Source organism: Myotis nattereri (assembly GCF_964212035.1).
Source record: "Myotis nattereri genome assembly, chromosome: 16".
In the NCBI taxonomy this organism is placed as follows: Eukaryota; Metazoa; Chordata; class Mammalia; order Chiroptera; family Vespertilionidae; genus Myotis; species Myotis nattereri.
The window spans coordinates 28,232,688-28,259,935 of record NC_138091.1 but is presented as its reverse complement, the minus strand read 5'-3'; the positions used below and the strand labels follow the sequence as shown (position 1 = coordinate 28,259,935).

At 44.1% G+C, this 27,248-nt stretch overlaps 1 protein-coding gene across 1 annotated transcript in view; it reads left to right on the top strand.

Annotated features, from left to right (window-relative positions):
• The window catches only part of CA10 (carbonic anhydrase 10), a 369,556-nt gene extending 342,794 nt beyond the window's left edge, over positions 1-26,762 (top strand). The window contains exons 6-10 of the mRNA XM_081110646.1: positions 5,452-5,547; positions 9,159-9,231; positions 20,845-20,999; positions 23,186-23,360; positions 25,490-26,762. Coding sequence (XP_080966772.1) covers positions 5,452-5,547; positions 9,159-9,231; positions 20,845-20,999; positions 23,186-23,360; positions 25,490-25,512 — 522 coding nt within the window. The 3' untranslated portion in view covers positions 25,513-26,762. The remainder of the gene's footprint in view (positions 1-5,451; positions 5,548-9,158; positions 9,232-20,844; positions 21,000-23,185; positions 23,361-25,489) is intronic.
• Positions 26,763-27,248: the final 486 nt, after the last annotated feature.

The window sequence follows — 27,248 nt, the reverse complement described above, 5'->3', positions numbered from 1 at the left end:
TGATCATGAGACAAGGATAGACAGTGCACAGGTCGTTTGAGACCATGTGTTCTGTATATCTCCTGTTTCCGTAGCAGGAACTACAGAGAGAAAAGACCGGAAAAATCTCCTTGGCCATCCAGACAATAAGGTAAAGTAAGATACAACAGTGAGTGGTAAACTGACCCTGTCCTCAAGAAATACGATCAGGAAGTGCTTCCGCCTGGCTCTGCTGTTACCCTGGGAACAGAACAAGCTGCTCATCCTCTCATTTCCTTTATCTGAGCCCCAGCAGCCAGACATCCCTAATAGTAATAATCACCACGGCCACTTAACAAGTGCTTGCTCTGTGCCAGGCACTGCGTCTGAATCCTGCTTCATCTTATTTATGCACTTCAGCTCATTTCTATGCCTTAGCTCTTTTAATCACTCCAGCAAGGCTTTGATGATTATGTCGGAGTCACAATTCTGCATATGAAGAAATCGAGGCTCTAAGAGACTCAATAACCCAGGACATTTGGCTGCAGAGCCAGTGAAGGATCTCCATTCGTGCCCTTCACAGGGAGGAGTTTGAGGTCATGGGCGTGTGGGGAGGAAGTGGGTGAATGCGGAGAAAGAAGGCAGGAGCAATGACCTGCCTGGGTTGCAGGATGCCAGTGAGGCAGAGAGTTAATTAAAGTCGCCAGGGTTCAAAAAGTGCCCACAGATTCCCAGCCGTCATAGCTCAATGGTTGAGCATCAACTCATGAACCAGGAGGTCACAGTTGGATCCCCAGGCAGGGCACATGCCTGGGTTGCAGGTTAGGTCCCCAGTAAGGGCAAGCAGGTAGCAGCTGATCGATGATTCTCACTCATCATTGCTGTTTCTATCTCTCTCTCCCTCTCCCTTCCTCTCTCTGAAATTAATAAAAAACATATTTAAATATATATTTTTATTTTTTTAAGTGTGCACAGAGCTCCCCTTTAAATCCTGGCAGTTAGCAGCCACTGTTCAGAAGTCACACCTAGGAGAATCAAGCCTCATTGCAGGGGGCATGTCCTGCTCTGGTTTTCAGCAGGATCATAGGAGGAAAGTTAGACTTCTAGAAGCATCTATTTCAAAATGTTCCAGAAAAAAAGAAAAACACATCTGGGGACATCCTTACTCAGTAGTTCTTAATAAAGGTGTGAGAAATATGTTTCCTTAGAGGAGAGAACTCTCTAGAAGATTCTTGGCCTATGGTTTGTTTTATGAAAATTTTTCAAGTCCAGAAATGGATAAGGAGGAAATACATCCAATCTTTACACCAGAGAAGGAAATATAAGGAACATTTGGTGTCTGCCTTTTATATGTGTGGTCATGTCACCCCATCTATTGCACTTGCTTGATTGTACCCTGCCTAGTTCCTGGAAGATTGTGTGATGGATCATTTCATTTCATCCCCAGACGATCCTTAGATTCATCCCCACTTTACAGATGAAGAGACTGAGGCACAGAGGGGCTAAGCAGCTAGCCTGAGGTTACTTGGACAGAAGAGACTAGGCTCAGAGCCTTGCCATTCCCAGCGTCATCCTGCACCTAAACTCATCACTCCACACATGTACAAACCACCGTGCACCCCCGTGAAAAGCGCCATGCGTTAAAATCCAAGTTTCATCTTCTGGGGACGGGGGGAAATACCATATTTCACTCTGGTTTTCTAGGTTGCTGTGATAGCTGGACCACATTTGGGGGTCTTCAGTCAATGCAATTATAGGCACTTCTTTATTTTAAACCACAATTGCATTCCATGTCTTAAAATGCAGGAACTCATCAGTCACCAGGCAGACCAGTGATAATTGCCAAACCTTAGCCTGACAACGTGGTGGTTAGTACATGTCAAACCGAGTTCTTCTCTGCAGAACTCTCTGTGTGCTCTTGCTCTTAAAGACAAACTTGTTAATGACTTTCTATAAATAAGTTCTAGCTTATAATTATTGTTCCAGCAACAGCTGCTGAAATGTGTCCTCCCCTCAAATGTAAAACACCTTTACTTTTCTCTTTACTTTCTTGTGGAAAGAAAACGTTTGTACACAGGAAAGCAAAGTGGGTCAGGCTCCCTGTTTGGCTGTGTGACCTAGTAAGAGTTGCTTAGACTCTCTGTGCCTTCCTTTTGCCCTTTGCCTATTGCAGGGACAAATGGGGTAATATGGGTGAGCTCCTCAAGGACACGAACTATGCAGCATTTGTCTCTGGGCTCCTGGGTTCTGGCACATGATGGGCACTTGGGACTTGTGTGTTGACTGGAAATAAACTCACTTGAGTTGGCTATGCCTTGCAAGGTTGAAAGGGCTGTAGAAATGTGAAATTGTAATCACTATCATTTAAACGAAAGAAGAGGTTAATACCTAGATCCTTTCAACATGTGCTTCTTCCTATCACTTTAGAAGACATTCTAGAAAATGAATGGCCCTGAAGTTTTTTATTCATCTCTCAAATTTAAACTAGCAGTGTTGGCTAACTACGGACTGCCACCTGTTTTTGTAAATAAAGTTTTATTGGAACCCAGCCACACCCATTCTTTTTTATTTTGTCTATGGCTGCTTTCATACACAAGCAGAATTGAAGAGGTGTGACAGAGACCATACAGATAGCCCACAAGGCTGAAAATATGGGGTGTCCCAAAAAAAATGTATACACACTTTAACAGCTGATAATCCACTTAATTGTCACTCCTTGTCAGATTTAGCTGATTTGAAATAATGGGTGAAGCCAGACTACGCTTGGAACAAAGAAAATTTATCCTAAAGTGCCACTGGACTTTTTTTTTATGAGGATACATAAAAGATAAAGTTTACGGTACAAAACTGGCAACAGTCGATGAACTGAAGGCACACAAATACTGAACGAAATGATTTCTGATGTTTGCGATTCCATTGCTTCACGTTATTATGGTAGCAGTGCCTGGACCAGAACAGTTATCAGTTTGAAAACAAGTGTTGACAAAAAGAATTATTCGTTTCTGTAGATTCTTTTAAATTTTGAAAATGAACTACATGTTAATAAACACTGACTTTATAATAATTCGAAGTGTGCATACTTTGGGGGTGGGGGACACCCTGTATGTACTATCAGAGTCTTTACAGAAAAGCTTGCTGCCTTGTGAATTATAAGGATGTGTTTCTCTCTACAAGCTCTGGCCTCATCCAGTGCCTAGAATGTACATGTCTGAACAGGACAAGGCAACAGCTACAGGAAGTGTGGTTGCCCCGACAAAGACCTGGGAGATAGGTGGAGGGGAAGCAGCACCTTCTCACAGTGATGCCCAGCTAGTGCTGCTTGAACTGGTGCAAGTCCTCAAGCATCTTTCCATCTTGCCTTTGATGCCAAAGTTGTGTTCTGACAGGTGGGAACCAGAAGTCTGGCCATGACCACGCTGCCTTCCGGAGTCTTCTGGATAATTTTGCTTCTTTCCCCCCAATTTGGATGCCTTTTATTTTGTTTTCGGTCTAATTTTTCTGGCTGTGACTTCTAGGACTTTATCGAATAGAAGTGGCAACAGTGGGTATCCTTGCCTTGTCCTGGATCTTGGAGGAAACTTTTTCAGTTCTTCCCCATTGATTATGATGATAGCTGTGGGTTTTTCAGGTATTACCTTTATCGTGTTAAGTTCCTCTGTGCCTTTTAAAAATAGTTTTTATCGTGAATAAATAGTGAGTTTTGTCAAATGATTTTTGAGGTTATGTATTTTTTATCATTATTCTGTTAATATGGTGTATCACATTGTTTTGTATATATTGAACCATCCTTGCATCCCAGGAAAAAATCCCACTTGGCCATGGTGTATAATCCTTTTAATGTGCTGTTGAATTTGGGTTGCTAGTATTTTATTGAAGATTGTTGTGTCTGTGTTCATTAGGGATGTTGGCCTATAGTTTTCTTTTCTTGAAGTGTCTTTGTCTGGCTTTGATATCAGGATGATGCTGGCCTCATAAAATGAGTTTGGAAGTGTTCCCTCTTCTTCTTCTTCTTTTTTTTTTTTTTGAAGAGTTTAAGGAGGATTGGTATGAATTCTTCTTTGAATGTTTGGTAAAAGCCACCTATGGAGCTATCTGGTCCAGCTTTTCTTTATTGGAAGTTTTTGTTATGACTACTTCAATCTCCATATTTGTGTTCGTTTGTTCATGATTCTATTTTTTCTTGACTCAGTCTAGGTAGGTTATACATTTCTAGGAACTTACCCAAATATTTTAAGCCCTACAGGTGTATGTATGTGTAATTTAAAAGCACACAAAAATCTAGAAAAATAAATTCTAAACTGTTAAAAGTCATATTGTTTGAGTTAGGATTAGACAAAGGTAGAGGAGGGGGCCTATCACTTTTTTTTCTTCTCTATTTTTTATTTTGTTATAAAAATTATACTTCTGTACTGTTCAAAAATCTATTTTAAAACCACAGCCCTGCCCTAGCCAGTTTGGCTCAGTGGATAGAGTGTCGGCCTGCAGACCAAAGGGTCCCAAGTTCGATTCTGGTCAAGGGCATGTACGTTGGTTGCAGGCTCTTCCCCGGCCTGGGCCCTGTTTGGGGCTTATGCAGGAGGCAACCAGTCGATGTATTTCTCTCACATGTTTCTCTCTGTCTTTCCCTCTCTCCTCCACTCTCCCTAAAGAGTCAATGGAAAAATATCCTTGGGTGAGGATTAATAAAAAAATGTTAATAAAAAAATAAAACCACAGCCCTAAGATGAGTCAGAGGAAACAAGTGAGTCCCACGGAGGTGGGATATTAGTCATGTGGCTCAAAATTGGGGGGGCGGGGAGCAATTCATGTGACTATATATCTATGCTTTGTTACACAATTTTTTAAAGGAGAGGTTTAAAAAAGTATTAGGTAACAGAGGGAAACCTGTTTTGCTGGAACACAGTTCCAGAACTCCTTTTGCCCCCAGACTGCTGTCGCACAAGGCCCCAGCACGCACATTGCTGATCTTCTCGGAAGCAGGAAGCAGTTGAGTCCCGCACAGTCGGATGACCTGGGATGGCTGGTGCATTGGGAGCCTAAGCCATCAGCTCTGTCTCCTTCAGGACCTGGCAGCTCCCTGCTCGCCCAGCAGCCTGAGGAGGATTTACTCGCTGCCAGTGGCAGCTGTCGGTGCAGGACGTGGGCCCCTGCAGGGCAGTTCCGCTCCTCATAAGGGAAATTCACTTTATACGCACTTTAGGGGAAATGTCCTGAGATGGAGCCAGAGCCAGATGGGCATTGAGCTGATGGAAGGCATGATTGTTACCAGAAAACATTTGCAAATATAGATGGGTATTTTTGTATGTGTGTGCATATGTGTGTGTGCATGCATTTTACCCACACACCTCTCCTCGAAATCCCTTCAGTTACAATATTGTCTTTCCAGTTCTACAATATACTTTACAGTTTTCCCTTATGTTGGGTGGATATGCTGTGCCTCACACATTTTAATGCTACACTGTTGTTCTTATTATTGTTTCTCCCTCCTTCCAGGTGCAGCTCATCCACTATAACCATGAGTTGTATACAAATGTCACAGAAGCTGCAAAGAGCCCAAATGGATTGGTGGTAGTTTCTATATTTATAAAAGTAAGTGGCTTGCATTCCTTTATTCTTCCCCTCTTGCCATTCCCACCGCAATCAGGATATCTTTCCACAGTCCTGCTGGATGTTAGACCTAGCACAATGGGTGGTGTGTGTGCCCAAGAAAACCTGCAGGGTGGTGATTTGACATCCACGAGATTTATGAAGAATGAGATCCCTCTCAGCGAGACACAACATGATGGGTTCCATTTCACAGCACCGGGGCCTGTCCTAGAGAACCAAATCAGTGCTGGGTCCAGGTCCCACGTTATGCAGAAAAATCAGAGCCAAGTAATAGGAGGGGAAGGGGTAGCTCACTGACACCCCACAGGGTAAAAGCCCTGCCCATCCTTTGGAAAAAGAGGTGCATGTGAGATGTCCCTCCCCTTGGGCGCTGCACTAAACAGCTCCCTCCAGTTTCCTCACTATAGCTCTGGGCATCGTCTTCCTCCCTCCCTCCCCCCCCTCCCTCCCACCCCCCTCCCTCCCTCCCTCCCCCCGGCCCTCACAAGCAAAGATCACCAGCGCTGACTTTCTGACACTCTCGGGAGGTGCCACATCCTCCTAGCAGTCAACAACAACAGCAAATCTCCTACCAAGCCCGTTCTAATTTGTTAAAAGGTAATTACCATGAACATTTTTGACAGATGGAGAGAGAAAACAGGTATGCAAATTTAAAGGAAGAAAGAAAAAAAGAAATTGTCTTTCCAGTTGGTGGGAAAAAGCAATGTGTGGCATTTCCAAAAGTTGGCCATCACTGGGCCAACCCCTTGGGAAGTTTTGGCCAGATCGTTAGAGGAGGTGCCCCAATCTGAACTGGGAATCTGACGAAGGTGATTCAGCGTTTGCTGCTCTGGGCTCTGAACAGAGTTCTGGTGAGGACATAGCATTGCTCGGAAGAATGGGCATGGGGGCGCCCCAGGTACCACTCCCTCGCGCCCCCTGAAAGCATCACCCTCTGCAGCAGGCACTTCACCTGCCTGGTCCTCCTTCTCAAGACTCCTTGCCTCCCCTCCCCTTAATTCCCCTCCCTCCCTTCCTGGGTGATTGACAGCAAACCACTCCCTACCCCCTGCTGAAAATCCTTTGGCCTTCATCAATCTCATGGATGTAAAATGGCCAGCCGCGGGTTTCTTGGGCACACACACCACCCTTTGCGTTATGTCTCAGATCCACCGAGATTACTGATGCAAGTCCTGGCTGCTTCGCTGTGGGGCATTGGGAGGAACTTGTGCGCCCGCCCCTGAGGCCAGTGACAGAGGGGCACTAGCTCCTGTGTCTGTTCGGGCCAGTTTAGCCCTTAGGGAGCTTCCATTCTTCCCCTGAGCAAACCTGAAGCTTTCTGGTTAGACCTTAAAGTAAGCCACAGCATCCCTATCTTCGTTCATTATAATCAACTTCCAGATGTTCCATGAGTTATCCCAGCTGGGACTAGTCATTCACTCGCCCCAATGCACGGATGGAGTGTGGGACAGGGGCCAGCCCTGTGCTCGGCGCTAGAAACAGAAATAAAGCCCTCGGTCTCTAAGGGCACACCACGTTACTAGGCCTCCCCTCCTTCTGATCTTTCCGCCTCTCCTTCCCAGCTCCCTGCAGGGTAGGCAGGAAGGAAAATGAGAGGCCCCGCATCTAGGTCAGCTGAGCCCTAGAGATGTCACTGTGCCCAAAAGCTGAGCCGTAGAAGGGTTGGAGTTGTTGGCTAAAAATAAGAGCCTTGTTTATCTGTGGGTTTTACTTATCTCCGTCCCCTCCTCATCCCCCATCCTTCCCGTGACCACAGGGAGCTAAGATTTGGCTGTAATTGCTACTCAATCACACACCATTAACTTCCCACTTAAGCTCACTTATACCAAGTACATATTTTATCCTCTCACCCACGCAGCCAACACACTAGAGCCCACAAATCATCTGTGTGCACTTTGGAAATTTTTCAGTTACTTTTAATCAGCTCTAAAGGGTCCAGTCCCAATGTTAGCACTACCCAGACTCACCAGGTACCAGGAGCCCACGGCGCCTGACTGTGGGCCATGGCACATTCATTTCCCGCCATGACATTACAGTGGGCTCTCCTCCTTCAGAGGGTGCATCCGCCCACACCGGTGGCTTCAGGCTATCTTTTCAATGGCCACAGAGGATGGCAAAGCAGCAGTTGGGTTTGGTCCTAACGCTTCTGGGGTACAGCAGTGTCTAATTTGGGACTTTTCTCTGTTTGTGGGTGGGCTTTTACAAACACCATTGAGCATTGTCACTCACCAAGCTCCCCTTGGTGTGAGTCTCAACACAACACACCCAGGAACAGTGGGAAATGAGAGACAGATGGCGGGAAAATAAACAGTCTGTGCTATTTCCAAACTACAAATTACCTGTTGTTTATCTAGTAATAATAATCACCTGCTGAATTTTTCCAACCCTCAGAATAAAGCAGATTTAAAATGTTGATGTGTCACAACATCCAATTAGTAGCTGAGGCGTAAATTACAGAGCAGAGCTGAGCCAAGCGAGGTAGGAGATAAACTATTAGGATGAACAGTGCACCTCGGAAAAACTGAGTAAAAAGTGGGTGCTAAGAAAACAGTGTCCAAATGGTGGTCCCCTGGATCAAGCTCCTTGAACCTTGCTTTTTCTCCCAAAGAAGGAATTTGGAGACCTAAAGGTATGGGCAACTGATTCCTAAACATCTGGTACAATGTTTGGCCCATAATGGATGCTTGGTAAATTTTTATTGAATATGTGAATGCATAGATGCATAGATGGTTGGATGGATGGATGGATGGATGGATGGATGGATGGATGGATGCATGGATGCATGGATGCATGGATGGGTGCATGGATGGATACATGGATGGATGGGTGCCTGGATAGATGGATGAATGGATTATGCATGGATGGATGATTGAATGGCATAGTGTGTGATATATTCAACTTATGCAATAAAGAGCAGTTACATAATAAGGTTCTCTATTACTCTTAGAGATTTGCTTTCATCTCCTGACTCCTCTGTTCTGTGTACTCTTTCTCACTCTCTACTGAGATTACTATCTCCTTCCTAACATGTCACTCCCTGCCTCTTGCTTAAAACCCTTTGATGGTTCCCCATCCCTAGTTTAAATTCTCTAACATGATTTTCAAAGCCTGGTATGAGCTAGCCTTTGCCTACTCCTCTAGTCTCACCTCCCATACTCTCAGCTCCGTCTATACCGAAGTACATGCTTTAACATGGCTAGTTCTCCCGTGTCCATGTATGAACAGGTCCTCTGTAAGTAATGTGTTTCCTTGCCCTTCCTTGTTTCCACACTTTACCACCAAAACATTTTGTTAATTTCCACCCATCCTTCAAGACTCAGTTCAGGTCTTAGCTCCCCAGATTCCCCAGGTGGGTGATTTTCTCCTAGCACTGTTCATACAATATTATAGCCATTTATTTACTTATCTGTCTTCTTTCTCTAGACGGGGGTTTCTGGGAAATAGAGTATATTTTATCTCTGAATTTTCAGCCGTCATAGTGATTGGCATATGGTAGGCACTCAAGAAATGTGAATGAACAAGTGAATTCATGGAAGCAATGTTTATCCTGAGACAGCACTATCCACTCATTAAACTTTTCTTTTCTACCCTAGGTTTCTGATTCATCAAACCCATTTCTTAATCGAATGCTCAACAGAGATACTATCACAAGAATAACATATAAAAGTAAGTTTGGTTCAATTTCTCATACAACAGCTATTCTATAAAGGTTAGTTCCATCTGAAGACAGAAAGCCAGAATCGATGATCTCCAAGGGCCCTTTTTAGCTTCATGATCCTTGGGTTCTGTAGAAAGCGACTCTGGAGAGTCACAGTTGGCTAAGAAACAGCCCATTTCAAAAAAAAAAAAAATTCCCTGGAGGGTCTTTGTCATCCACACCTGTCTAAGGCAATAATGATTATTATGAAGATGGTCATCTAACGTTAACCCATGGATTGGTAATGAACCGGGGCACTCTATTAGCTGACAAACTCCAGCACGGCAGCTAGTCATATTTGGGGCTTTGCCAATTATGTGATGGGAAAAGCGTTCACATGGTAGTTTGCATCCAGCCTCAGCGCTTACAGAGCCCGGCGGTGGGGCCGAGTCTTCCTCTCTGTGTCGCTGGGTCTCCCTTTCAGGGAGAGGCGAGGTGGCCTCTTCCTTCTTCTCATGTATGACCCACTGATCTAGGGGACTCTGTCCAGTTTCCTTGGGTTTCCAGGGTGTTCGGTCCCTAGAACCTTTATGCAGAAAAGAGAGAACGGTACAGCATTGGAAGGAGAAGAGGGAAATGGTGCTACTGTTGTCCACAGAAATTGCTGGATTTGGGAAAACATATGAAATAGTGCACATCAAGAGATGAAAGAAGTCAGGACAAAAAATATATATCTTACCTGAAGCGGGATTAAGTCCTGACTTTGTCCTGAAGCAAGGAGCTCTCTCATTTTGAGTCTGTTTCCTCATCACTAAAGTGAAGAAGTTGAATTTCAGGTGTCTGAGGCTCTTCTGGGATTCTGAATCAAGCAATAGGTAAATAATGATTTTCACAGAAGTTAAAAGCAGCATGCAAACATTCTAACATGCCACTTCCCCTTGGACATCACCTAGAAGAATGAATGGCGTTGTCTCCATAGCCATCCCGCCTACCTCATCAGCACCCCAGCGGAGTCCTCTCTAAGCTAAGGAAGGGGAGGCTGACTTGTGTGGAAATAGCACACTTGATAACTGCCCATAAAAGATTTTATTAGTCTTTTAACTTTTTTGATTAAAAAAGCATGAAAATTAAATAAAATGTTTTCCAATAATCTTGACTTTGCAGTTTAGAGACCGTGAAAAGCCGTGAAATCACACACGAAGCCCCAACACACAATCTAACAGATTGCCAGTACAGAATCAATCATTAGTGAGACTTTCCTCCCCGCCGCACCCCGGCACCGGTCTGATTAATTTTGAGCGATGTGGCTGCAGCTGAAGAAGGAAGTATCTATGTGGGTGTGCGCTATGGGGCGGTGTATCGATTCTGGTACAAATAGGGACTGGAGAGCCAAGGTGACGGGTCTTGTTGGGACCCATGATGGATGGCTGTTTCATGGCTGAGGGAGACTTCTGCTTCAGATGAGGCGTCCCTGCTGACTGCCACCCCCATCCGGCCTGCCGGAACTGAGAAGGACACACTTTGGCAATAGCTGACGTGCATAGCGATGTTAAAACCCAAGACCTTGATTCATTTGTTCACTCACTCACTCCGCACATATCTATGGAGTGGCTCCTGAGTGCCAAGATATAGAGAGATCAATATAAAGGACATGTCTGAAAAAAAATATATAAAGGACATGTCTGTCCACGAGGTCTTCACTATTTAGTTGGGGAGACAGACTCTCATAGTGTCTGACAAAGATTTGTGTAGCAAGGTCAGTGTTAAAAATATGAAAAGAATGCTTTCAAATCGTAGAAGATCTGCGCGGAATTACATGACAAGGTTGCACAAAGCAGGTGCCATTCAAATACGGACTGAATAGATGAATAACTATTGGCTGGGGAAAGAGAAAAGAGAAGGAAAGAGAGGGAGGAAGAGAGAGAGTGGGCTGGGGGAGGGCGGGGGGGGGGAGAATGGAGGAAGGTGGCACATTCTAAGCCGGAAGAGCAGCATCTGCAGCAAAGAGAGCGTTAAAAGGACAATGAAGCCCAGCCGGTGTGGCTCAGTGGTTGAGGATGGATCTATGAACCAAGAGGTCATAGATCAATTCCTAGTCAGGGCATATGCCGGGTTGTGGACTCCATCCCCAAGGTGGGGCATGCAGGAGGCAACCGATCAATGATTCTCTCTCTCTCCCTCTCCCTTCCTCTCTGAAATGAATAAAAAATGTATATTTTAAAAAGATGATGAAGAGTTCAAAGGGAGGATCTCTGTCCTCATCAGCTCTTCATCTCTAACAGTAAACCCTATAAACATTGGTGATGATCTGAATTAATGGAGGAATGAAGGCCCCCTGACATAGCAGTGACAGGGAGTGAGTGGCAGGAAGGATGGTTGGGAGCCAGATCTTGAATGGTCTTGATTCCAGGCTGAGGAATGTATGCAGAAGATGTATTTGAAGAAATGCCCTCAGCACCTCTTCAGACTCCCTTCTAGAAATGCAAATAGAAGAGAGCAGGAGCCCCTTCTCCTCTGTCCTTCATAATCTAGCTGTCAGAGCCAAGAAAAAGAAAGGAGAACTAAGGAAGATAAAGAGACCCATGGGGAGAGGTAACTGCGTCAAGCCCCCTAATCACAGGTATTTGGTGCTCCAACATTCATTGGGGAATAATGGAGGTGTTCCCGGTAGCACATTTATCATGCACCTGAAGGTTGGAACCCCAGGGATAATGATGGCCTGACCCGTGGGAATGGCCTAGACACGCTATGCCCAGAACTCTGGCTTCAGGGATTGATTTGCTCAGCAGGAAAGCGCCAGCACGCTTCCCTCCAGCTAAACTCCCTGAGGCAGCCAGCCTGTGAAGCAAGCAGGGGAGTGTCTGAAACAAGTCATTCACGAGGACATAGCCGGTGAGTGGGAAACACAAGCCTGAAAGTCTCTCCAGAGACTCAGCAGGAGGCAGCAGGTGATGCTGGCGCCAGCCCATGAATTCCAGTCAAGATGGAGACAACGCCACCTGCTCAGGGGCACCTCTCAGAATACTCTGCTTGCAAAGTAACTACAATGCTGATTCTTTCACATTCTATGAAATGCATGGGGGGGGGGGTCTCTTAATTCCAACTTGGGTTCAGTTTGAAGAGCCATCTCTTTGCTTTTTGCATTTGTTTCCACTTGGAAGGGGCATAAGCTAACACAGAACTTGGGGGAAATTTGAAAGTTCAAGCTCATACCATCCTAAGCTCTCTGCAACTCCTGCCTGTCCACTGGCATGGAACGACCAGTGGAAATCAGTGTCATACTGAAGGACATAGCGGCACTGCCATTATTGTCACATGTAGTAACCACATAAGTCATGGGGTCAGTCTTCCTTATCGGTCTTCCCTTAGAGACCATTGTAATGAGAAGTCAACCTAAGACTTTGAGCAGAGAGTGGTATGATCTGCTGACAAAGGGATCACTCTGTTTGCCTGATTGGGAATAGACTAGAGAGGAGCAAGGAGAAATGTTGGGAGATGATTGCAGCAATCCAAATGATGAGACATTGTAGATCATGACCAGGCTAATGTGGAGGAGGTGGAGAGAAATGATTGGGTATATTTTGAAGACATTTCTTGATAAATCAGATGTGTGATATGAACAAGAAGAGTCAAGGATGACTAAGGTTTTTAGGCTGAGCAACTGGGAAGAAGATGTTTCCATCAAGTGAGATGGGAAGATTGTTGATGAAACATATGAGTAGTGAGTGGGAAGGGAACTAGAAGTTTCAAGCATGTTAAGCTTGAGATGTCTACCAATAAGAGCTATGGAGTAGGCAGTTGAATATATGAGTCTAGATTTCAGGAGACAGAACTGAAGATATAAATGTGAAAATCATTGGGCTCCAGATGGCATTTTAACTAGGTGAAATCATGGGAGTGAGAATAGATAGAGAAGAGAGGCGGACATGTCCTCACTTTTAAAAGAGCAGCTCAAATCCTCATGACCAGGGATTGCAAATCATTTCTAAAAATATCTTTTAAATCCCACCCTCAAAGAGGCTCTTGTGTGTCTGTCTCATCAGCTAGCTGAGGAGGTGTGAGGAGGCTAGAACACCATGGAAGCATGTGGTGAAGTCACCACAAAATGGCAGCCAATAGGGACACCATCCATTTGCTTGGTTTCATCATAGATTAAATGAGTAGGAGTAAAAAAGGAATTGTGCAAAATCATCCTATTGAGCCAGTTAAGAAAATCAATGCCAGGCAATCCATTTAAAAAAGAGGAAAGAAAGAGAATCTTGTCAAAGAACTGGGAATTTTAGAAGCCAGGTATCAAGCTGGTGAAAGTCACCATACTCATGAGAAAAACTAGAGGCCCAGTGCACAAAATTTGTTCACTTGGCGGGGAGGGGACCCCTCAGCCCGGCCTGTGCCCTCTCACAGTCTAGGAGCCCTTGGAGGATGTCCTACTGATGGCTTGCTCCCCACAGGAAGCAGGCCTAAGCTGGCAGTTGGACATCCTTAGCACTGCTGCTGAGGCAGGAGAGGCTCCCGCCACCACCGCTGCGCTCGCCAGCCATGAGCTGGCTTCTGGCTGAGCAGCACTCCCCCTGTGGGAGCACACTGATCACCAGGGGGCAGCTCCCGCATTGAGCATCTGTCCCCTGGTGGTCAGTGCACGTCATAGTGAGCAGTTGAGCAGCTTTAGCATATCATTAGCATATTACACTCTGATTGGTTGAACGGATGACTGGATGACCAGATGACTGGGTGACCAGACACTTAGCATATTAGGCTTTTATTATATAGGATGTGTTCTACTGAAGAGAGATGAAACTAGCAGACTTAGGCTCTTAGCTCTACCATTTCCATTGCTGTGTGGCTTCAGGCAAGTTTCTTAACATCTCTGAGATAACAATTTCATCATTGGTAAAATGAGTATATTAATACTGATATTGAGAGGGTTGGGGTGAGGATTAAGCAAGGTCACGAGTCAATCACCTGGATAATGACTAGTATAAGTGCATAATTTTGTATGTTTCTAAATTGTCCTAAACTGCATGGTCATTAAAGCCAGCTTCCTGAAGAGTGGGAGGTAGGTCACTATGATGCCAACTAAAAAATATGTTTAACACAATACAGGGCACACAGACAATACCTAAATGAAGTTTCAAGTTCACAGTTCCCATGGGTGAACCCATGCAGTTGATGGTAATGGCCTAGTGAGGATCCTCCACTTTCCTTGGAAGTCTGGATTTCATATATCTGAGCAAATCTTACAAAACACTCTCCCTAACCCGGACCAACAATGGGAAAGACCAGCCTGAATTAATTTCAGGCTGAATTTAGACAGCCTTCTGAATGAAATCCATTTTATTAAAGTTAAATTCCCCTTCAACAGATTGGGGGTCAAGACTGAAATCGTGACATTGAAAAGTAGACTTCCTGAATGGATTTTCTGGAGGAGATATTGGTCATTTACTCAAAGTATTGTAATTTTTTTAATGTGGTATTTTGGAAAGATGCCCGTATCCCTCCGTTTTCCTTGTGTTAATTAATTAGCAGGCACAGTGCCCCAATTATGTAAAACGTAACATTCCTATCGTTTTAATATACACGTGACTTCATCAAGCTAGCATTTTTTCTTAATTTTATGGCATTTTAAAGTGGTGAAATTAGTGACTAATGGAGTGCAAAGAGCCTTCTTAAGTGGGTAAGAGGGAGTCGTTATTAGGACATTACGTATAAATGAACTATTCCAATGTCCTAGGACAGTTTAGCATTTTGGTAGCTTCATTCTCATTCAGTTACACACTCTCCATTCATTTCATACACAGTACTGTAAATACAATGGTGAACTTTAGTCCAAAAGAATCCAAAAGATCACAGATCCCAAATTTGAAAGTGTCTGGCTGTTGTCTTAATGTATTTGCAACAAGGAAATAAAGACAGAACTGAAGGCGTTTAAGGGAGAGATTTTTAAGCATGGTGTTTTGACACACCATACAAGTCCCTTAAAACATCTTTTTCAGTCTTGCCTGTTTATAACTTTGCTTTAGCCCCCAGCCCCAACCCAGCTAAAAGATGAATGTTTAGGCAAGGGGAGACCAGCTTGTAACCGCCTTATATGTCTTAGTTCAGGGGTCCTCAAACTTTTTAAACAGGGGACCAGTTCACTGTCCCTCAGACCATTAGGGGGCCGGACTATAGTTAAAAAAAAAACTATGAACAAATTCCTATGCACACTGCACATATCTTATTTTGAAGTAAAAAAACAAAACGGGAACAAATACAATATTTGTATTTGCATGTGGCCTGTGGGCTGTAGTTTGAGGACCCCTGTGTTCCTCGGGAAATGTTTTGTGAGCCCGCTCCTCAGAGGGACAGGGTGTTAAATGTGATGAAATGTCACCAGAGAATTTAAGCATATTGTTCCTTGTGCCTTTCTCAGTACTTAATTGAACTTGTACTTTCATCTCAAAGAACAGCTTTGGGAAGGTTTTCGCAGAATACGAAATGCAACATATCCATCCGTGTTGCAATCTAAGTAGTAACTCAAGTCGGTGAGGAACGGAGAAGGAGCAGCTTACCTCCATGAATCCAATTCTCAGAGGCTCCTTCTTTCATTTGTTGTTTGTGTAGAACAAAAAAATCATATTATGTTATGCTTTAGTAATTGCCTTTTTTCATTTCAGTTGAATGTGCCTCAGATTACAAGAGGAACTGTCATTCCATATGAAAAAATTGCCGAATAGTTCCATACTGATCAGAAGGGAGTCCACTATTGATCTCTGGGACTGCCAAATCTTTTTCATTGGCATTGTTCTCTTTGGGGTTTTTTATTCTATTTACATATAATTTTATTGATTTCAGAGAGGAAGGGAGAGGGAGAGGAAGATACAAACATCAGTGATGAGAGAGAGTCATTGATCGGCTGCCTCTTGCACGCCCCACACTGGGGATCAAACCCACAACCCAGACATGTGCCCCGACCGGAAATCAAAATGTGACCTTCTGGTTCATAGGTCAATGCTCCACCACTGAACCATGCTGGCCGGGCTGGCATCATTCTCTTTGAATGGGAACTTCATAATCTGGAAGGCAGGTGATGTTAAATCTCATCAGTGGTCCACATAAATAAACACAGTGCATTTAACAGAGGCTGCACTGTTGCTCAGACTAAGGCAAGATTCCCCCACTGTGCATTTCCAGGTGTTTTCATCATTGGTGCTTCTCTTAGGAAAAGAAAAAGAAAAAAAGTCAACTTGGGAATTGTGTCAATGACTAAGAACTCAGCATAACATAAATGATAGACTTGTCAAGAGCATGTCATAAAATCAGAAGTACAGCCACCAACTTCTACAGTAATTTGGAAGAATAACACTGGGCTATGAACTGTGCATAAATATTTTATACCTATTGATTATGCAAGGGGTCTCCCTGTACTACAAAGATGTAGACAATACTAAAAAATTACAACATTGTCATACCAAAAATTTGACCTACTTAAGATAGGTATCTATGCAAATTGTTTCTGTTGAATGACATTTTGAAGTCTATAGAATTCTTTTTTAATTGAAAATGACTTTAGTAATGTCCAGAATAATCTGGATATTTCCCCCAAGTAAGAGATTACAATACTTAGCCATGAAGGAAAAATAAGTTACTGACAAAGCACACAATTAGAACTTAAACTTGAATTAAGACTCCTGCTTGAAGTCCAGAGCTTGTCCCATATAAGCTATATTCTCCTAAGATAGATAGATGGTGATGATGATAGACAGACAGATTGGTGATAGAGAGGTAAGGTAGATAGATAGATGAAATAAATAAGTAAAGAAAGAAAGAAAACCCCTCTATGAAACTATCCATGAAAATTTATTTGAACTCCTGCCAACACTTCTCAGCAAATATCCTTAAAGCAAGCAGGGGCATGCATGGTCACCCCACTGGCCTCGGAGACACCGCACATTTGTGTCTCTCTGCTCATAAGCAACTCTGACCTCTAGATCTTTGCCACTCTTACTAATGAATAGAGCCGTGAGAGGCTGAGGACCAGAAGCCACTTTCAGTGCATTAGTTCTTAGGCTCCTTTGGTCTCCGATGCCCAGAGGATAACACTGACAGGCACAGATTGAGTTTTTCTGCGGGCTGCTGCATGGATGCGATCGCCTGTGGGTGATAATAATTAGTTCTTGGCCAGGTCAGCAGTGGAAGGCGTCCCAGTGTTCCTTGACACTAGGGCTGAAAACTGCTGGGTGTGCTCATGTTCTTTTCTCGGGTTGAATTGCCTGTGTCCTGCCAAATACACCAAGCAAGTCTCTGTGGGGAGAGAAGAAGAGACGAAAGGGTAGCCTATAGTCCTCAAATTCCAATTTCTAAAAGAGAGAACACTGATTTAGTGTCAGCCTTTGAGGCAACATGGTGAGTGAAGTAGACAAGCATTGCATGTTACATGCACACTAATTTCAGCAATGCAAATATGCGGTTCGGGCATGTTTGGTGTGGAAACATGGTAAGACAACAGTCTCTGTCTCACCCGGATATCTTAGGATGTGATATGTAATGAGAGGGCTGGGCAGCACATACTTAAGTTAATGGTATAGACTGGAGCCTCAGAATTTTTCCCATCATCTGGCAGATGATGTTGCCTCTTCCTCCCTTAGTTTATGACTAGCACCACCAGCAGATGGAGCTGCTGGGCAGAAACCATTTCATTTATTTGTTCATTCATTCAACCAATGTTTGTTGAGCACCCACTACGCAGTGGACCCCATACTGAGGCTTGGGATTAGAGATAAAAGATGGAAGCCCTTCTCCCAAAGGCTCACAGCTTAGTGGGGACAGTAAGTAACTATTGGCAAGCAAATTCAGCAAATACGGTGGAAATGGAAGGCACTACCCCAGCTGGGGAGAATCAGGAGGCCTCAGAAAGGCCAAGCAGTGGTTATTCTGGAGAAGGTGGGTGAGAACAGCCCAGGAAGGAAGGAGTGACATCACTGCTACCCAGCATCGCTGAGTACTTTCCATGGGCCAGGCCCTGTGCCAAGTACTTGAAAAACGTGATCTCATTCGTTCCTCAGACAGCTCTGTGAGGCAAGTGCTCTGTCTTCGTCAGTTCTGAGTGCTGTAACAAAGTACCATATACACAACAGAAATTCACTTCACACAGTTCTAGAGGCTAAAAGTCCAAGATCAGGGCACCAGCATGTGAGGAATCTGGTGAGAAACCTCTTCTGGGTTGCAGAATTCTTGTTGCATGCTCACATGGTAGAAAAAGATGAGAGAGCTCTCTGGAGTTGCTTTCATGAGGGCACTAATCCCATTCATGGGGGCTCCACCTTCCAAAGGCTCTACCTCCAAATACCATCACAATTGGCGGTTAGGACTTCAACATATGAATTTGGGTGGGGAGGACACAAACATTCAGTCCACTGCCTATCCCAACCATCTGCGTACTACAGATGTGGAAACAGGCTCAGAAGTTGTCTGCATATCCATGGTCGCTTGGATGGTAAACAGCAAAGTCATCTCTCACACTCAGGTCTGAGTCTAGAGCTCACACTCTTCACCCTGGGTCTTTCCAAGTTCTGTAGTGTGAGGAAATAAATAGGGCAAAAGGTAAAGTATGAGAATTGGGGAGATTCGTGGAAAAAACAAAGTTGGTGAATGAGGGTGGTGTGGGGGCAGAAGCTGCCTACCTTCTCTGATGACTGTGGCATTTCTCTAAGGGGATCTGGACAAAGAGGAAGCTCCTGGTGGGACCACAGTGGGTAGTCTGGAATACCATCATTACGCTGCTTTGGAAGCATTGTTACCTTGCTTTGTGGGTTAAATCCATGAACATGCCTCATTGTGCTTTTACACCTTTCTCCGCCCCACCCCACCCCACCCCCCCTCATCCTCCCCTCCACACACACACACCAATCCTTCCCTCAAATGTGGATGCAACACAGCCTGGTTGTGGTTTCAGAGAAACATAAATGTTCTTTTTTTTCCTCCAGTCATGCCTCGAGTGCCCCTCATTCTACTGCCTCCTTCCTTCCCTCGTTCCCACCACCACGAATAAAATAAAATAATGGCAGCATGCTTGAGTCCCAATATGCTCCGAGGGCAAGCTTGGTTAAACAAATCACATTGACCTTTAATAAAGATGTGCCAAATGCTTCCTTCTCTCATTCAGTATGTAAATCTTCAGCCAAAGCACTGTCAGAGCAAGCATCATTAAGTGCACATCTGATCGCGCTGCCCCCCTGCTTAAAACCCTTCAGTGGCTCTGCATTGCCTACGGAATGAAGCCCAAACTCCCGGCAGCACAGAGAAGGACCTTCAGGTGTGGCCCCTGCTGACCCTCCAGCCCCATTTCCCACAACTCCCTTCCCCCTGCATCGCATCTACATGCTGGCTGTCCCTGGGTGTGCACTGCTCTGTATGTCCTTACCTCTTTCTCCAGCATGACTGTCTACAGTGCCCTTGACAGCCACCCCCTGCCAGCCACACACTGATTAGCTCCTGTCATTCAAGATGCTGTGCAGGTGAGCCTCCTCAGCTAATCCTCTCCTGAGTCCCACCCCCAGGCAGAACTGACAGCTTCTCAATGTACTCAGTGCAGATACGCATCACTGTGTCTGCTGCTCCTTGATGCCTTCACTTAATTACATCCTGCTCTCCGACACCCAGCCTGACACGTACAAGGGGCTCAAGAAACAGAGCCAAGTGATGGACACTCACATGAGCTTGCTGTGTTGGTACCTGATCTAACTGCCAAGGTCCATCACATCAGTGTGTGGTGCTCTAGGCATCATGACTTTGTCATGGAAGCATATCACTCGAGCCAGGGTGCAGACCAGCCCAGCCGTGTACCAGTCGCTGTGTCTCTCTTGAACTTGTCCTGAATCTCTGACGTTCTGATGGAAAGGCAGAAACGTTTAAATGGAAAGACAAAGGAAGTCCTTTCTCCTAGAGTTGGTCTCCAAATGCAGCTTGACCAATCTCTCTCTCTCTCAGTTGTTGAACTTAAATTTTTAAGTCTTGTCATTGGATTTGGCCTGATTACTTTTCTTTCTAAAAGTAGTTCTTAATGTTCTTTTCATTAAGCGATGTTCAGGAACAAGAATGGTGACCAGCCAATCTTTCCATAGAACCTGAAGCCTTCAAATGGGCATTTCATTGTGACTATAATACTATGATCCCAGGAGTCAGGGACCATAACCAAATATTTGGCTCTCCTTTGTGTCCTTGTCATAGACCACATTTATTTTCATCAATATTCAGTGTTGCATCCTGCGGGAAGAATGTGCTTCCTCGCATTTCTGATGTCAACCTTGGGCGTGTGATTTTTTTTGGCTACCAAAATGTGCACAGGAGTAACATGCACCACTTCTGAGATGGGCGCTTCTCCTCCTATCATTGCAACTCACCAGCGTCCAGATGGCACCTATCCTAAGAGTTTAGACAACCATGACATGGAGGAAGCCCTCAGCCAACCTAGAATGGACATGTATGTCAGCAAGAAATAAACCTTTGTGGTTTAAAATGATTGAGATTTGGGGGACTGTTTGTTACTGCAGCCTATCCTGACAGATGCAGTCTTCTGGAATCGGAAAAGGGAAAAATAATCAGCAATACCAGCACTTTCTCAAGAAACCTAATTCTTAAGTCTTTCTTATTTCCTTCTCTAGATGATGCATATTTACTACAGGGACTTAATATAGAAGAACTGTATCCAGAGACCTCTAGTTTCATTACTTACGATGGGTCAATGACTATCCCACCCTGCTATGAGACGGCAAGTTGGATAATAATGAACAAGCCTGTCTATATAACAAGGATGCAGGTGAGCTTCTCTGTGCACTTTTAGCGAATGAGGAAGATGATGTGAAGACTGGCTGTGTTTGGGAAATACCTATTGTATTAGTTGGCTAGAAATGCTTTAATAAAGCACTGCAAACTTGGTGGCTTAAAGAGCAGAAATGTATTGTCTCACAGTTCTACAGGCTATAAATCCAAGATCGAGGTGTCAGTAGGATTGGTTCCTTCTGAGGGAGTGAGGAGGAATCTGTTGCATGCCTCTTCTCTGGTTTCTGGTGCTTTCTGGCAATCTTTGGTATTCCTTGACTTGCAGAAGCAACACCCCCACTCTGTCTTCATCTTCACATGGTGTTCTCCCTATGTCTGTGTCTCTTTGTCCAAGTCCCCCTTTTTTATAAGGACACCAGTCATATTGCATTAGGGCCACCCCAATAACCTCATCTTATCTAATTACATCCAAAATGACCTTATTTCTAAATAAGGTTGCATTCTGAGGTATTGGGGATTAGGACTTTAACTTATGAATTTTGGGGGTACACAATTTAATTAATCACACCTGTATTTAAAGAATCAGCATCTAAAAAGGCTTAGCATGAACTGATTGTAGAAGCATCCACTTGTCTGAGAAAGAACAGCAGAGTTAGTTCCCAAAGTGCTCTACAGCAATAGTGTTCAGAAAGAAAATGAGCAAAATGGATGATATGGTCAAATATGTTTGAAAATGCTGGATTAATAAAGAATTAAATAGATTTCACTGTTGGGAGACTTCCCAGACCTTTAAAATGATAATAATTATGTCAGTCTCCAAGAGGAAGCGATAGGTTATGTAGCATTTCACAAACATATTTGAATGTGGAGTTCTTCAGAGCATCTCATAGTATTTCTCGTAACCCTGGCTTGGATCCTTCAGAACTGGACGGGAACCAGGAGCTCTGGCCTCTGAGGCAAGCTTTGGTTCATTATGCACTCATTATGTGTTCCTAGGGCTGTCGCCCCCTCCTGTGAAATAAATACTGCTCTTTATGATGCGGGGGTAAATTACACAAGTCTGTTCCAGCTCTGACATGCTCTGATTCTGGGATCCTCTGACAGCTCAGAGGAAAGATGAGCAAAGGAGGCAGACTCCATTCTCTTTTACAGGATATGTCCAGTTGACCTTTGAATAACTTGTCCACCTATATGCAGATTTTTTAAAATAAATGCTTGTGGTTGGGAGTCCACGGATACAGAGAGCTGACTCTATGCATTGTTCTATGCCATTTTATACAGGGGACTTGAGCATTTGTGGATTTTGGTATTAGGGGGGAGGGCGGGGGGGGGGGTGCGGCAGGGGTGTCTCTATAAGCAATCCCTGATGGATACCAAGGGACAACTATGTTTTGGGGGAAGTCAAAAGTTATATGCAGATTTTCAACTGCACAGAGGGTCATACCCCTAACCCCCACATTGCTCAAGGATAAACTATACTTACAGCCCAAAAACAGTGTGAACAGTTTGAACTCCCTGACCCTGTCTGTATTGGTTAGGACTCTTGGTGACAAGCAACCTGCTCCAGATAAACTCAGAGAAAGTGTTTGTTCAGGAGATACTGGGCATCTTAAGGAATTTAATATCAGAAAGTGATGTCAGGAACTCGCTGGGATTAGAACCCCAGACACCCTTTATCTCTGTTCTCTTCTGCTTCCTGCCACCCATTCGCTTCATTCTTCTCTCCTGCTCAAAACTTTGCTTCTCAGTCCTGGGGTGGAACTTGGCTGCAAACATTTCAGTCCAGCTCTTTGATTTCACAGAAAAGGAACCAAACTAATCCAGCTTAGTTTCGCTCTGGCCCCTGGACCAGTCACTGTAGTTTGGATAATACCCATGTGCGGGAATAATTCCCTGAATTGTTGAGAATTATTGAACCATGGGGTATAAGAGAAAGAGACCCTGGAGAACAGCTAGTTGGATTTCCTCCTTTGACAGAGAGTGTGTTTGAGGATAAAACAGAGTAATCGACTTGTTCAGAGGCATCCATGAGCTACTGAGCTACAAGCGAGGCTCACTCCACACATGGCAGCATCCGTGGGCCCCCAGCTCAGCTGAATCCACACAGCCAGGGTCTCCAAGGGGCTCACATGGCCCTAGCCTGGCGTGGCCAGTCTACACAGTCTTCTTCCCTGGTGTATTTAATAGGATGGGTGGATCTCACAGCTGTTCCTCTCTCCTCAGATGCATTCCTTACGCCTGCTCAGCCAGAATCAGCCATCTCAGATCTTTCTGAGCATGAGTGACAACTTCAGGCCCGTCCAGCCCCTCAACAACCGCTGTATCCGCACCAACATCAACTTCAGTTTACAGGGGAAGGACTGTCCCAATAACCGGGCCCAGAAGCTTCAGTATAGAGGTTAGTACATGGCTCAGAGGGCACTGGGCCAGGCCAGAACTCAGTCCTCCAGCTTACACCTGTCCTTGAAGGCCTGGCGTTTTCTCCCATTATCAGAATCATGATTATAAATTATAATATAGACCACCACCTTCCATGTGCATGGCGCTCTCCTGTTGATAAAACCTATATATTAGAGATAGAGATCAAACTTTAAATTCCTCTGTTTTGCTTCTGGTTCAGCAAAACAGCCTTTTCATTGCCATTGTACAGAAGAGCCAGAGAGGCTGATTTTGTTCAAGGTCATGTGTTAGAACAGACAGCTAGAAGCATTGGAGCTTTTATTTATGTGCATGATGAGCCCCTTTCTGCTAAAAGGTGAGCGAATGCTCAGGATGCCAGGCCGTTGGGATACAAGGAGGTAATGTGTGTGAATGCATCCTTTTCTGGTGCTATGTCCCTAGAAGTGACAATTATTCCTACTATGGGAGACATTCAAAACAACTCCCACCTCCTGTAACCCTCTGGTCCATACCAGCCCTCGCTCTTTCCTTCTGCACACTAAGTATGTGTTTGATCATGGTGTTCAGCTCTCAACATGGAAGGACGATGAAGGCAGAATGGTGTTGTGGAGACGCCTTTGACCCAGAGTCAGGACACCCAAGTTCCGGACATGGTTCTGTCACTAACAAATTATGCAAACCCAGCCAAATCATTTACCCAGTAGACCTCACTTTTTTATGATAGTCCCTATACCATCTGCCTCACGACTTGTTGTGAGGAATGAACGAGAGCCTGGATGGTGAGGCCCTTTGTAGGAATAACGTGCTGCTCAAATATGGGGCTTCTCGACAGCTTCTCGAAGCAGCTATCACCACTGCCCTTGGCCTCCCACTTCATCTCTCCTACTTCCCCACATTTTCCTCTTTCTTTTTTCTCAGACACCTGTAGAGTGCCAAAACTATAATTTTCTGTTCCCTTCAAGCCACAGCTGCTGACAAATAAATACTCAACCCATTGATTAAGCCTTCTCTTTACTCAACCCCTATTTATTGTGCATCTACTATGTGCCAGGCACTTAGCTTGGTGACGATGATGCAGTGTGATACAGACAGACATGACCCCATCCATCCAGCACATATAGTCTACAGCAGGGTGTAGACTTTTTGAGACATACACCAGTCATATTGGATTAGGGCCCACCCCTGTAACCTCATCTTAGCTAATTATATCTGTAATTACCTTATTTCCAAGTAAGGTTGCATTCTGAGGTATTAGGGGTTAGGTTATAAATTTGGGGGGTATACAATTCATCTCATTACATCTATGTTTAAATAATCATCATCTGGAAAGGCTTAGTATGAACTGATTGTAGAATTATCGACCTGTCTGAGAAAGAACCAGCAGGGTTAGTTCTCAAAATGCTCTACAGCGATAATGTTCAGAAAGCAAGTTGAGTAAAAGAGATGTTGGTCAACTATGTTTGAAAAATCTGGATTTAAAAAGGGTTAAATAGATTTTATCACTGGGAGACTTCCCAAGCCTTTATAATGATAATAATTATGCCAGTCTTCAAGAGGAAGCAATAGGATATGTAGCATTTCACAAACCTATTTGAATGTGGAATTTTCTGCCACACTCTGCTGTTATAGTGTGAAAGAGGCCATAGGTAATATGTAAATAAATGGTGTGGCTGTATTCCAATAAAACTTCATTTATAAAAACTGGGCTGGATTTGACCTGTTGGCTGTCATTTGCCCAACCGTGGTCTAGAGCAAAACTTTCTGTGATGATAAACATGTTCTATATCTGCATTGTTCAACAGGGTAGCTACTAGCCACATGTAGCTATTGAACAGTTGAAGTGTGACTAGTAGAGTGAGGCAACTAAATTTTTTATTTAATTTTTCATTAATTTAAATTTATGGTAGCTGCATGTGACGGGTATGGGGGCAATAATTTTGAATAGAGGTTCCTGGGGAAGTAGAGGAGTTCTAGGGATACATAAAAGTAAGCAGGCATTTACAGACCTGTTCCTTCTCCTTTGTAGTAAGTCCCCCAAATTCTGTGCCAACTAGTTCAACTATGCCTTGTTTTTACATTGTGTGTGTGTGTGTGTGTGTGTGTGTGTTTCTTTCTCTCTCTTTCCAGTAAATGAATGGCTCCTCAAGTAGGGAACTAGCCCAAGAAGAATTCCATCTCAGCGAAATGCTACAACTGTGAACTGACGTAACCTGGAATGTCCCCTTCTTTCTTCTCGCTCCTTCCCTTTTCTCAAGCCTCATTCACTCTTTGGATTGGCCCCATCTTCATGAAAAGTGTCTGCAAAACCATGGCAGAAGACACACACGCACACACACACACATACATATGCACACACCTGCAAACATATCTACACACATACATGCACAGCCTTCAAGATGAGAAGTCAAGTTTTCAGAAACAAAAGGTTCATTCATAAGAGGTCTTAGAAGAAAATAACCAGTTAACCTGATTACAATTTTGATACTGTTTTCCTGAACTAATAAATCTACCCAATGAGACTTTTCAGCCTTTGTACATACAGAATTCTTCCAAAACAGAGAGGAGGAAATATGGCTCTGACAGCATCAAGCAGACTTTGTGCTTTGCATCGAGTAATCTCAGATAGTGTCCTAGGATCCTTGGAGGGTGCTGGTGGCAGGTGAGCCAGGACAGAGGTGGCCAAGGACACTTATTTCTAGATTCTGATTCTTCTGTTTACTCAACCATTTAAAAAGAAAAAAAAAAAGGACAGACATTGAAGAGATACACATTGTATATATATATCACCGCAGACTATAAAGAAATTGAATTATTTCCCCTTTGTCACATATCTGTAGTAGGATTTGCCAAGATCAGATCCATTTGCTGTTTCTTGTTTTCCAAAGATCATACATTGTGTTTGGTTATTGTTAACAGCTCAATAAATGGGTTTTAACGACTTAATTTTATTTTTCTGGCTTTGGTCTGTTCTCCCTCCTTACAGGCTAAGCCCTGGCCCCATGCAGCTGCATTCTTTGGTTTCACTTGTTCCTTCATCTACGTGTTTTGTTCATTTGCAGCCCGTTTTTTACTGAGTTTGTGGCAATCAGGAATGCATTTGCTAAGCAAGTATAACTTTAATTACCCTCCGTGGCTCCATCATTCATACGAGGGGAGCTCCAGCCTGAGCTAGCAGGCTACGGATTCCTTGCGTTCTAAAACTGCCATCCCCCGCCCCCTGTGATGCTCCCTTGAAGGAATGCACTTTGCCTTGTAAATTCCTGGGGAAGGGGTGTCTTTTCTCTCCGGGTGCAGCTGGGTCTCACAAAGTACAAACGAATGCCTTTCTTTCCTTGTTTATAATGGTCACTCACTGTGTTTGGTTACTGTCAAGAAATCAATAAATGTGTTTAACAAGTTACCCAGGACCCATGTCTGAGTTTATCAAAGGATGCTCCCCGCTGAGGCCCCGGAGTCCTGCTACGTTCCTAAGCAATTGCATTGTGGCCGGCAGGGCAGCCAGAGCCGCCAGAACCGCCTGTCCGGTCTCTCCCAGAGCCAGGTAATTAACACCCTGTTGAGAAAACATATAGGCTTAACTGCTGGAAGGGAAGGCTTGGGTGTTCCTCGGTGGCCGAATTAAAAATAACTTTCATCTCTCCTTTTTAGCACAAGAGGGAAAGCATGGGTATGCAGGGTCTGTGCAAATGGAAACATTCACAAGCATATGACAAACTTCAGCCAAGTGAGTAGGTATATTGACAATGAAAAAAAATCAATAGCCAGAAAATTCTTATTTGAAATAGACACTGGGTCCGTTTTTTGTGTGTGTGGGTTTTGGGTTTTTTTTTTACATTTTTCACCAATATTAGACGATGGGCTTGGCCATGATGACATATGCGCTTTT